At 39.3% G+C, this 12,876-nt stretch overlaps 1 protein-coding gene across 1 annotated transcript; it reads left to right on the top strand.

Annotated features, from left to right (window-relative positions):
* The first annotated feature begins 194 nt into the window (after positions 1-194).
* On the top strand, positions 195-11,744 carry GLE1 (GLE1 RNA export mediator). Its single transcript, XM_068656956.1, has 16 exons — positions 195-381; positions 935-1,156; positions 1,962-2,087; positions 2,344-2,492; positions 2,652-2,712; positions 3,464-3,718; positions 4,441-4,669; positions 4,920-5,032; positions 6,055-6,124; positions 6,481-6,623; positions 7,504-7,694; positions 7,959-8,088; positions 8,423-8,527; positions 9,621-9,703; positions 9,882-9,945; positions 10,640-11,744. Exons 1-16 carry the CDS (start codon positions 286-288, stop codon positions 10,706-10,708), a joined length of 2,106 nt encoding a protein of 701 aa, XP_068513057.1. The 5' UTR covers positions 195-285; the 3' UTR covers positions 10,709-11,744.
* Positions 11,745-12,876: the final 1,132 nt, after the last annotated feature.

The following is a 12,876-nucleotide window of genomic DNA, read 5'->3' as shown; positions in this document are numbered from 1 at the left end:
AGGCGAGGAAAATCCGGACCTTTTAATGCCCGCTGCCTGCAAGCCGGACTTCCCGCGGTACTCCACGTTCGTCTCCAGCCCCATCCCCGCCGCCACATCCCCCCCCTCCGCCGCAAGCCCACGCAAAACGAGGGCAAAACGGGCAAATCCGCCACTCCCTCGGAGCCCGGCCCCTTCCTTTGTGAGGTGTGGCCGTGGGCGGGACTCGAACCCGCGGCCTGTGGCGCCCCGGCAACGGAAGCGGGAGCGGGGCCGAGGCTCGGCGGGGCTGTTGTCGGCGCGGCCATGCAGCAGCGGCAGCTCCGCTGGGACACGCTGGAGGCTCTGCGCGGCTCCAGCAAGGGCCGCCTGAAGTACTGCCGCCACTGGCTGCGGGACGAGGTGAGGGGTCCGGGACTCAAGTCCTGTGAGGGGCGGCTGAGGGAACTGGGGGTGTTTGGGCTGGAGAGGAGGAGGCTCAGGGGAGACCTTATTGCTCTCCACAACGCCCTGAAAGGAAGGTGTGGGGAGCTGGGGGCAGCCTCTTCTCACAGGTAACCAGTGGTAGGACCAGAGGGAATGGCCTCAAGTTGCTTCAGGGGAGGTTCAGGTTGGAAATGAGGAGACATTTCTCCTCAGAAAGAGCGGTCAGGCACTGGGACGGGTTGCCCAGGGAGGTGGTGGAGTCACCGTCCCTGGGGGTGTTCAAGGAGAGGTTGGACGTGGTGCTGGGGGATATGGGTTAATGGGTGACAGTGGTGGTAGGGGGGTGGTTGAACCAGGTGATTTTGGAGGGCCAAGCTTAGGGATTCTGTGAAAGCTGACAGAAGAAATGGGAAGTGGGGTGCTGAACCGCTGTTATGAGGCACCTGCTGACCCGTGCGGGTGTTCTCAGCAGTGTTTGTTCACGCTTTCTTGCTGTGCTCTGAGCTCACAACAAGTGTTCTCTCCCAAGGATGTCTTGGAAGGATGCATGTCGCCTCTCATGTTGTCCTCTTATTCTGGCTGGGTCCTGGACAGAATAGTTGAACGGTCAGACCAGGAAATTACACCATCCAAAACTTCAACACCTAACAAATCCACTCCCCGTACAAACCAGCTACCTCTTGAGAAGGTCACATCTGCCAGCCACCAGGGCTCTTCACCACTTTCATCTACAGTGCTGAGCGAAACAAAGGTAGCTCTCTAATTATAGCCCAAATGTGAGCAGCTGTGTGGAAAAAGTATGTTAACTTGCTGCCATGAATTGCCTGACAGAGGTTGGTTTGTGCTCTGTTAATTTGTTTGTGAGGAAAAACATACTTAGTTCCAGCTATTTTATTTTTTTTAGCATAGCCAGGGGATGCTAAAATTGGTACTAAGATCTTCCTGAAATAACTTTCACAGCAGGCCAAAAGCAAGCTCTTTTTCACCATAACTAAGGAAAATCTCGTTGGCGTTATTATAGTTATGTGGATTAGTAGTATGGGATTCATCCATGAGGAAGGATATGGTCACAGAGTAGGATCAGGCCTGTTGTAAGAGTCTGTGAGTGCTCTCTTTGGCTCTTCTGTCTCTTCTCTGGAGCCTTTGAATGACTGAGAGGTGTTACAGCTCTTCCTGAAGAATGGTTCAAAGCATGAACTATCTTGGTTTCCTGCAGTGTAATATCTTCAGTGAATGTAGAGAGAACCCAGGGTGTCTGTCTAGCCTTTTCCAGAGATAGTGAGCCCTTGTGAATGTCCTAGAGGCTATTGGTATCTGCTGTCAATTTTACTGATTGGGAAGAGCGACTATCACAACCTCGTGTGGGTGCTGGAAGATACTCAAAATTGTGAGGTTACACTTCTGGGTTGTTTAACTACTCTAAAACTTGTGTGTTGGTTGACTCCTTTGTCTGTTTATGTAACGTGTACTTTAAGAGACTTGATTTACCTGTATTCCTCCATGAATTTCTGATACTATATTCAGTCACTGATTCTACTCATATGCTAACCACGCAGGGAAATAATGGTCTTAGTCTGCTGGAAATGGATCAAGAAGTCCTTCCAACACTGCTTCCATCTAAAGTTACGGAAGTTGAAGGCTGCATTCGGATGTATGAAGAGATGTACAGGTTGAAAGGAAAGGTAAAATAAATAAATAAAAAAATAAATAAAAAAGGGGAGTGAGGAGCTGAGGTGTATGTGAATCACGGAAGAGCTATATAACCAGAGGTAACAATGCTCGAGTTAAAAGAACTGAGCAGTTGTTTACTCTCTAAGGTTTAGCATAACCTCAAGTGGACCACATTAGCTGTCTCTAGGTAATTTCATTTGTGTTTTCTTCTGGTGCGTTCTGGTGGTTATCACATTGTGCTGCTTCTGGCACCTTTGCAATCTTCAGGAGGGGCTCAGGCAGCGGCAGGAGCAGCAAGAGCAGATGGTGAGGGCAGTGTATGACCTTGCAAGTGAGCAACTGAAGCGTTTTGATGAACTGAAGGAGCTAAAGCAGCATCAGGAATTCCAAGATTTGCGAGAAGTGATGGAGAAGAGGTGAGAATAGCACCAGTATCCTTAAAATACTATAGCATCTAACCAAAGTGATGGTTAATTCTTAAAAATGTTTAGAAGTAACTTGTTGAGTGTTTGTGTTTGTATTTTATTGATTGTGTCTTTAATAGACTCTCCCCCCCCCTTTTTTGTGTATTTTAGCTTAAAGGAAACTCAGGGACAGCAAGAGAAGTTGAAGGAAGAACACCGACACAGAGCAAAGGTCTGAGACTTGTAACAGTTTTCTTTCATAAAAGAGCATGGCTACTTGGTAGGAACTAGAAAGACCAGTTGATTTATTTATCTATATGTAGTATTTCTGGGGTGAGAATATATTTTCTGGTGCTGTTCTAGGCACCTGCTGTGTTGTTGAGGAAATGCAGTACAGGCACATGCCTTACAGGAGAAGAACAGTGGAGTCTTTAACTAAATTAACTTCCATTCAAAGTTTGCTGATCATGCTTGAACTAGGGCTTGGCTCCTGCTGTATGATTGGTCAAGATGTTGTCTTGATGATTAAGGTGTTAGTCTTTAAAGATTAGTTTGCCTTTACTACTTCCATAGAGATGGGGTCTTGTGTATAAAAGTAGCATATTGTGATGTTCTTAGGCCTATCCTTACAACATCGTCTGTTAATTTATTTGAGAAAACTTGAATATATTTATTTTATGTCTTAAGATTGAATCTGAATCTTTTTATTTTCTTCCTAACTCTGTGGCAATCAAACAGTCCTGAGATTCCTTGTGAACCTCTTATTCTCCAGCCCTGAGGCTCCATGGATGCTGTAGGCAGCAAAATTTGTCAACCGTGCTATTGCAGCTTCTGTGGTACTTTTGTGTTCAGAACCATGTTCAGACTACAGCTGGTGAAAAAATTTGTTTGTTTTTCCCAACTGCAGTTCCTTTCATTAAGCTAGGAAGGACCTGTAAAGCTAGAGTTGCTTAACTTTGTGTCTGTTTTCTTTCGCTCCCTAGGTATTAAATCTAAAACTGCGTGAGGCAGAGCAGCAGAGGCAGCGTCAGGAGGAGCTGGAGCGTTTGCGTAAGGAAGAAGGCCAGGAAAGACTGCGTCGCCTTTATTCTATCCAGGAGGAAGTGCTACAGCTTAACCAGCAGATTGATCCCAATTACAGACACAAAGACTTGCCAAAAATTGATCTTTCTGCATACAGTAGTCGAGGCAACCAGATCTGTGGGCTGGTGTCAGGACTCATCCGCACCACTAGTGAGGTAGTGGCTCTAGGGTTGTTTTTAACTGTGCTTCTCCTTCCTTTTGAAGCTCCCTGTAATTGCCTTCAAACGCAGCTTGTTTTGAGACAGTTAACTAACATGTCACAGAAATGTTTTTAGATGTTTGGCCTATAAAGCAGCTAATTCAGAAGGCAAGTTCTCTTCTTTGACACTTCAGCTGTGTGAAAATGGCTTATAAAAATGCATGAGGATTTCTGCAAGAGCGACTGGTTATTAAAGTAGTGCAGCTCTTGATGCTATTTAGTTCCTTCTTGAGGAAACCATGGAAATTGAGTGGTTCATAAATTATTAGAAATACTGAATGCAGTAGGGTACTCCTATCTTAGTAAGTGTTTTTACAGGAACTGTGTGTCTATGAAAAACACTTTCTCTATGTGAAGGTGAGATACAAATCTTGAAAAATTAAACACTGTAATAATGCTTATCATCTGTTCCAATTTGTCACGGGTATCTTCCTGCAAAGGAAGCCATCTAGTCTTTGCACTGAAGTTCCATTCCACTTGTCAAAGTGTGTTACTAATTTTTGTTTTCCTAAGATCTTGTGAGATCTATTCATGGACTGAGACAAAGTTTATGTACAGATAAAGGAGAAAAAGATTTTCACTAAAAGAGGATAAAGTACATAGTTGGCTCCTGGATTTTATGAAAATTAGTGCTTCAAACGTTTCAAATGTTTTATCACCTTCTCTATTTCTTGATAGAGAGGTTTCCCTACTCAAGTGGATGTGGCCAATACTGAACGAGCACTGCAGGAAATGCGGGGGCTGATATCCAGCATGCAGCAAGAAATCGCTGCAGCTGTGGAAGAAAAAAAGAGGAGAGATGAAGAGGAAGAGAGACAGAAGCAGCAAGAGTTACTGAAAAAATCGCAGATGAAAGCTCAGAGTACTGCCCCTGCACAGCTGCCAGGGGGAAAGCAGACGAAGGAAGGTTGGTTGTTACTCTCTCCCTGCCATTTCCTCCTTGTACACTTTTTTACTGTTTTGCCAAATCCTATTTTGGTATCTTATTGTTGCAATGATGTACCTTCTCATAGCTTTATTAGCACAACTAACGGCATGGATATAGGACTGCCAGCAGCAAACTATCTGATGCATAAGCTCACTTAAATCAGGTGTTCTAGATTTTTGGGTCTTTGTTAATCTCCTGATTTTTAATATTTTATTTTTCTTTCTATTAGGACTTCAAGTTAAGACAGACGAAAGTATTATGCGCTGGTACCAGGAGCTTCAAGATGCTGCAAACCAGTGTGTCACTTCTTTCAGTGAGATAAGCAACTGCAAAGACAATGAGGTACAAACAAATGATTAACACTGTTGAAGAGGGATTATCTTGATCTCTAGTGGAAGAAGGAGAGCTTTCATAAAAAACATTTCTAACAGCAGCTTCTGTTAAGTCTGCTCATCCTTGCTGTCATAGTAGTAATGAAAAAAATATATTAATCTGTCAAAAAAAAACAGGAGCTGTAGAGCAGAATTGCAGCCTACTTTTTAAATTCTGCAGGTTACTTATTTTCTGCAGTTTTAACAATTTGGATCGGACTGCTATAGAGCATTAAAAGACAATGCTGTGTGCTGCTTCTAACGAATTACTTCTCACTCTCTCTTGCTTTTGTCACTTTTCTATATCATTCATTCTTCATGAGATTTTTTTTCCTGTTGATTCAATGAGTACTTTACATCTTGGTATGACTCAAACCTTGAGACAGAAAAATGTTGAACAGTGGGTTCTGAACATTTACGTTAGTTTATTTTATTTTTCTCAGTTATATTCATTTATCATATACTCTACAGCAGAATAATCTTTACTCATTTCAGTCTTGAACATCAATTCAAAATGCAAATGAAACAAAACCTGTTATATGCTGCCCATTCTGTCTTTTCCTCCCAGTACGTTATGTGCATTTGAAAATCCATTAGATGTGTCCTGAGGCAAAACTAACCTACTTGTCTGCTGCTGGCCTTCTGTGGGTATCTTCAGGTCTTAAAGATTGTGGCTGTAGGAATCTGGCATCTTACTGTCTCAGGAAGTGTTTTTTACTCATGTTTCTGGTCCTCTAGGTACATATAACGGTTAAATTAAACGCTAGGTATTCTGGAAATAAATATTCTGACCTCAGTTCTGTGAGATTAGATTCTGTAGTATTTTCAGTGGATTTAATTCAGCTAAAGATGCGTTAGGATTTAGGGCTGAATTCCTCCTTTCAGAATTTGGACCATAATGTATATACTGCATAAGTGAAACTCTGCCTTTCAGTCTTGATCAATTCTCTTGCCTTTAAAGTTTTTTTAAAATGTTTTGTTGTTGTTTTGCAGGTTAAGAAGATAAAAATGGACTTGCAGAAAGCAGCTACGATCCCTGTTAGCCAGATCTCTAGCATAGCAGGTCAGGAAAACACAAAGAGCTCAATCCAACAGTAATGCCTTTAGGTTTTAGTAGATTTTAGAAGAACACAGTGTATCCAAGGTTTCTATAATTACCCTTACAGAAAAGAGCTGGCGTAGGAAGAGGCCAAGTCTTTGTAGCACAGTGTTTGCTTTTGTTTTTAGAGTCTGTTGCCTCCCTGAGAAGCCTCTTGCTTCATCGTAATTCAGTTTCTTTAATCAGATGTAGCAAATGAGCAGTTGGAGGTGCCTTGCCCTTTAGGGTGTGGGTCCAGTTTTTGTGCAGTTGATGCGATCTTTTTAAGGCTTGTCTTTTTCCTAACCTTCTGTCTTCATACATTTCTGATATATTTACAGGCTCTCAGCTGAGAGAGATATTTGACAAGATCAATAACCTGCTCTCTGGAAAGTCTGTTCAGAGTGGAGGGCGAAGTGTATCAGTGACTCAGCATCCACAGGGTCTGGATTTTGTTTATTACAAACTTGCAGAGAAATTTGTGGTGAGAAACTCTTCTCTTTTTTGGGGTGGCAAAGGTAGCTGGTGCTTTAGGAAGCTCTTTTGGTCATTGTCCTCCCTATTCAACAAACAAAATTACTAGGCATATGTTAACGTTCATATTGTTTAGAGAAAGTGCTTTAAGGATTAAAAAAGCAACAATGAAGGAACTTTTTTTTTCTCTTTTTTGTCTCTCCTTCCACTGTTTTATCTTTTCTAAGAGAAATTATTATTTGAAATTCCAGGCTTACATGCTGCAAAATCTTAACTAGTTTTATAGAATAATAGTGGAGAAAAGGTTGATAGTTATTTATGATCTATGACAAAACTGTACACCTGCTCTAAAACCTACATCTTGGGAGAATTGGAGGAAAAAGAAGAAAGCTCACAAGAGTCAAGCTTCTGTCCCTGCTGTGCAGTTAGCACCTCCCAAAAATGTTGTATCATTGTTTGAATTGCTTTTTGAAGTTGGCAATATTCTTTTTTCTGTTCTTTATTTGGTAAATTTGGGTTGTTTGAGACTTTAATTTGTCAGTACAGAGACAAAATACATGCAAAAAAAAATTCCCATGGACTAAAACTGTGACTGAATTTGTAAACATTGGAATATGGTTGTTTGGAGTAAAAATGTCTGTGCAGCCTTGCACTTTGTGCCTGAAGATGCTAACTCCTTTTTTGAGTCCTGGGCCAAGTTTGTCATCTTCTGTGGGAGCTGATGACACAGGGCCTTATCAGCTTTTTTGCGGGTGGCTACAATAGTCATAGAAACATTAGTAGGGGCTAATTACAACAAAGGAGATGGGACAAAAAAAAAAATATTTTCAATTTGATGTCTGAAAAATGTCTTGGAGGGGTGAGAACAGACTTTTCTTTCCCTCTCCCAGAGTCAAGGAGAAGAAGAAGTAGCTTCTCACCGTGAGGCAGCTTTCCCAATTGCTGTGGTGGCATCTGGAATCTGGGAAATACACCCTCGAGTCGGAGATCTCTTTTTAGCTCATCTACACAAAAAGTGCCCGTATTCTGTGCCATTCTACCCTGCCTTCAAAGAAGGAACCTCTATGGAAGAGTATCAGAGGTAAATTTATTACTGGACTTCTTCAGCATGCACTCAACAAGGGCTAAGACTATTCTTGTGAGTGAAATCTGCTTTTCCCCATCTCTAATTACTTAGGCACTGCGACGTGATTGCATAGGGTCTGGAGGTTTACTCACAAGTGTGCAGTTCCCCTGATTCTGCACCCCTGGAGAATATTTTTCAGAACCTCTGGAAATGTTTTTAGGGGTAATGGATGTGAATGTGTTTTGCTGTCCTAATACTGGAACATCTTCTCATACTTAGGATGCTCGGATATCAAGTTAAGGATTCTAAGATAGAAGAGCAAGATCATTTCCTTAAACGGATGTCAGGAATGATTCGTCTTTATGCTGCTATCATTCAGCTTCGGTGGCCTTATGGAAACAGACAAGGGGTATATGTATATGATGTTATAATTATAACTCCGTTAGTATCCCAAGAGTCTATTAAATGTATTATAAACTTGATTTGCAGCTGAACCTAAACCAACTCATAATAAATTTGAAGAGACATGGTCATAATTATACCAAACAAGGCAATACAAAGTACTTTGTATCATCGACCTTCACTTACTTACTAGGTATTTTCATAACAGTCATGTTGGATGTAAGGCTATCATAAAACAACTTTATAAAAGTGAAAAGAAGTCTGAAAGCTGTCTGTTTTGATAAAAGCATTTTGCATATTGTAAAACAAGTGGTGGTTAGCTTTCTTGTATTGCTTTATAGACACATCCTCATGGGCTGAGTTATGGATGGCGCTGGCTTGCTCAGATGTTGAACATGGAACCTCTGGCAGATGTGACAGCTACACTTCTTTTTGATTTTCTGGAGGTCAGTGATGTATGAGTCTACTTAGCAGCAGCAAAACACTGGGAAATGACATAGCCAAACATTCTATTTCCTTTTTTTTCTTTTCCTTCTTTTTTAAATAAAAAAGTCATTATAGTTTATGAGACAAGACAGTAAATTGGTGAATTGGTGGCTAAAGGGATCTGAACTGGAGATACTGTAGTGTCTGAAGGGATTATTGACTGAGGTGATGTTTGTTATGATTTTTAAGAAGAGTTTTTTTTTTTTTTTAACTTGTTCATTTTCCTTCAGAAGGGAAGATGAATAATTCCAGATTCTTGCTAATACAGCCTTGGAGTTTGAATTATTTAAAAAACTGGTTTACCCAGACCACGTGCAACTACTGTTATATTTTCCTTTTAAAAAAACAAACAAACAACGGGAACCTTAAAAAAAAATAGTTGCATGCTCCTGTAAGAAGAAGGTTTGCTAATCACTTGGCACCAATTCATACAATGCAATGCAGAATGTAAGGTCCTGTGTCCTTTCCAGATGAATTACTTTATAAGACAGGATGAGTTTTTCAGGTTGGAAAGGACAGAGTCTGATATACATGTATATTAATCCATATCCCAGGATACGTAGCTCTCCTAAATAAGAGCCAAAGCTGAAGGCTGGAGTCAAGGGAGATGCATTATCAAACAGAAGCAGCTTTTGTGCTTATTAAATGCCTTCTAAAGATTGTATGCAAAGAGAGAGTAAATTACAAAGCGAAATACACCAGAGGCATTCTGTAAGCTGGCTATATGAATAAAATTGATAAGTACATATTGCACTAATCAAGATTGGTAAATGGCCACAGTACTCCTTAGCAAATGCTATTAGGGAAGGCTGTTAATTTTGAAGGGAGATTGGAGTGAGAGGAATTACAACATCAAATGGGTATTAGTGATGACCACCCAGTCAATGACAAGAAAAGGTGATTGTGCTGGCAGTAGGGCAAATTAGAACCTTTGTTGGTTTTATTGTAGGTATAGGTATTTATCTTAATGTCTGAATTAAATATTAAGTGATTGATATTGGACAGGTTCACTGAAAGTGTTATGCTATTCTGAGACCCGATTCTATACCGTAGGTATGTGGTAACGCTCTCATGAAACAGTATCAGATTCAGTTCTGGAAAATGATGTTGCTGATCCGAGAAGACTACTTCCCAAGGTATGATGCTTGTTTTTAGGAATGTGAAATAATCCTTGTTTTTACATTTTGGGTGTTTGGTGTTTGCTCTTAAAAGACTCTTCCCTCTTTTCCTATTTCTGACATTCACCTCCCTATCCACTTGCAAATAAAACTCAACTTTCTAAATAGATTTTGAGACATGCTGTTCTTTCTGCAGGATTGAAGCAATTACTAGCTCTGGACAGATGGGCTCTTTAATGCGTTTCAAGCAATTCTTGGAGGTAAAGCAATTTTTTTCAGTTTTAGAGTGACTTTTTCCTCCACTCCGTTCGATATATGCATCATTCCAATAATGATGTTGGCACTGCTTGCAGCACACTAGATAGTCCGGACCTGTAACTATGATGTAACCTGTCTTTCACTTACTGAATTCTCTTAAGATTAATGATAGTTACGATGTCAAACATCTTGCTTCTTTCTTACCTCACATCTGTTGTTCTCAGTGGAAAATTATTTTGGTTATAATTGATGTTCACTGAGAATAGTTGCAGTGAGAGGAGACACAGGGGCTGAGAACGATTCTGCTGAGTCATTTCTGTAACAGCTCATTTTCATCAGTGGTTTGCTTACTTTTTATGTTGTCCTGATTAGATTGTGAGGAAGCAGACATTTTGAGCTGCTCTTTGTAGCGTCTTGTTAGCATTGTATTTTGTGTATGTATTTTTTAGAGAAAACTTGCAGAACTGTTGAATACTTTTGTGTTGTGAATGTCGTCTTAAACTAGAGCTATCATATTTTAATATCATAGTTTGTACTTTAATTTCAAAACAAATTTTGATACTTTGTTAGCAATGCTTTGGATGTGTGCAATAAGAGCCGTCAAAATTCCTGAGAAGAGATTGCAAACCAAGATAACCCATTTCTTTCTCCCCCCACCCTTTTTTTTTTGATTTTTTTGTTGTCTTCTCTTACTAGGAATGTCTACAGAAGAAGGAAATTCCATTACCAAAGGGCTTTCTGCAGCCTTCCTTTTGGAGGTCATAAATCAGCATGTACTTCTTCCTCCCTGGATGTCAGTGCTTTCAGACCTGGCTTCCTGTTTACATATAGAGACAAAACAAATTCATTTTATATTTGGGTGGATGAGGAGATTATGTTCAACACGTGTGTTAAAGTGTAATTCATTACATTTTATGTTGAGTAGAACAAAATCTTAATTTGTTGGAAATGGATAAAGCTGTTCTTTATTTTCGATTTGTATAGGTTTTTATATACTAAATTATGGAAAACTGAGAATTTTCCTTGGTATGCTCAAACATGTGGAAGGTAGTTTACATACAGTATTCTGGTAACTTCTGGATTTCACTATAAACACTTGGACTGAAAATTTGCTCAGTGCTATTCTGTTCATGGAAGTGAAAATACCTCAAAGCTTTACGAAGTCTTAACATAGTTAATCAGTCTCAGAAACTTACTGGTGAAACTTTATTATTTATTATGTCAAGCTTTTGTAATTCACTTTCCGTTATGTTGACGTAACTTGCATCCTGTTTGTGGCAACAACATCTTAAAACTACTGAGGGACTGGTAAAAGGTACTTGGCCTAGCATCGTGAACGTTTCTCTCTGTTGAATGTAACTTTGCTCCAAGAGGCAGTGTTCTTGATCTAAGAGAGATAGACTCACTTTTTAAAACTTTGTGTGGATTTTTATGGGGAAAAAGCAGAGTTCCTGAAACTACAGAAATTGTGTCCACTATCCATTAAGTGATTGAAAGCTAATAATCAATTTTATTAAAAAAAAATAATAACGGTGAAACAGTGCATTCATCTAAACACTTTGGCTGATGTTCTGTCATCATTGAGGGGGAAATGGTATGCTTGAGTTACCTATGGTGCATTGAATTATATTTTATAATGACCATTTTATAGAAATATATTTCTTACTTTTCACTGTTATGCCATTTTTATGTATGAAGTACTGTAATGCTTTTATACCAATGGTGAATTATTCTGAGAATAGTTCATTCTAGAAATCTGTTTAAATTTAATATTAAAGTGTGATTATTTTTTTCTCTTTAATCTGATGCAGCGTGTTTTTCTGCGGCCATTGGAGAGTACATAGTACGGGGGATCAGGGTAGTGGGAGATTTGTTTGATAGGTATTGCGCTGTTCTTGAACTATTTTGATAGTCTTCAAGATGAGAAAATCTGCTGCAGAGTTCTAGAAAGCAGTACGTGATTTTTTTTTTCAAAATACTGTTACAAGTTAAAATTATTATTTTTACCAGATTGTTCTTCGATAATCCTAAACATTTCACACTTTGAAGCTGTAGAATGTGGATTTGAGGGGGCCATATGACAATCTGAATTTGATTTAGATTTGATAGCCCTTAAACTTTCTGAGAAAAGATTGTAACACATGTACTTGGTCTTTTAAAACCTTGAACTTTGACTTTAAAATTGACTGGTAATAAATTAAATTTGTATTTGGTGTATACATTTTGTGAAGTGACACTGGAACTCATTACATTAACGTTTCTGGTGATTGTTCTCGTATGCTGGAAATCTTCCAGTATCCTTTAACAGAAAAGTACTACACCTTTCATTAGTATACTTGAAAATGCGTATTTTTTTTTTTTTTTAATATATATGGAATGGAGATGTTATGAGTACATCTTGCCTATCTGTAATTATGTTGGAGACTCACTTTATCAAGATTGGTAGTGTCTGTTAGAAATAATTATCTGCCTGTGCCAAAACACAAGGGGTGATTTGATGGTATGTACAAGATACAGAATCTTTCCTTGTTTTGGTTGAGAGGTACTGGGGTTTACTAATGTTTTTTTTGGGGGGGGAATATAAGTACCTATTTTCATTAATAACAAATATACAGTATGCATTTCTACCTCAGTAAAAGGCATCCAGATATTTATATGCTATTTCAAAAACATTAATAAGGATTTTTAATTGAATGGGTATGCTTCCAAATAACTAATAAATCAATATTTATTTTTAGATGTAGCTTATGGCTGCATCTACTTCTTGAGCTGGTGCTTGACTTGTATCATGCTGTTCTGTTTTTTTTTATTTTATTTTAGCAGCTTCGAATGTTAGCCATTTGGTGTTAAGTTACGGTGCAAATAAGGTCCTATGCATATATTAAAAAGGCACCACATGCATATTCATATCAAACATGACAAGTGAGAGCATC

Source organism: Anas acuta, chromosome 20 (assembly GCF_963932015.1).
Source record: "Anas acuta chromosome 20, bAnaAcu1.1, whole genome shotgun sequence".
NCBI classification, from domain to species: domain Eukaryota; kingdom Metazoa; phylum Chordata; class Aves; order Anseriformes; family Anatidae; genus Anas; species Anas acuta.
This window is presented reverse-complemented; position numbering and strand designations above follow the sequence as displayed.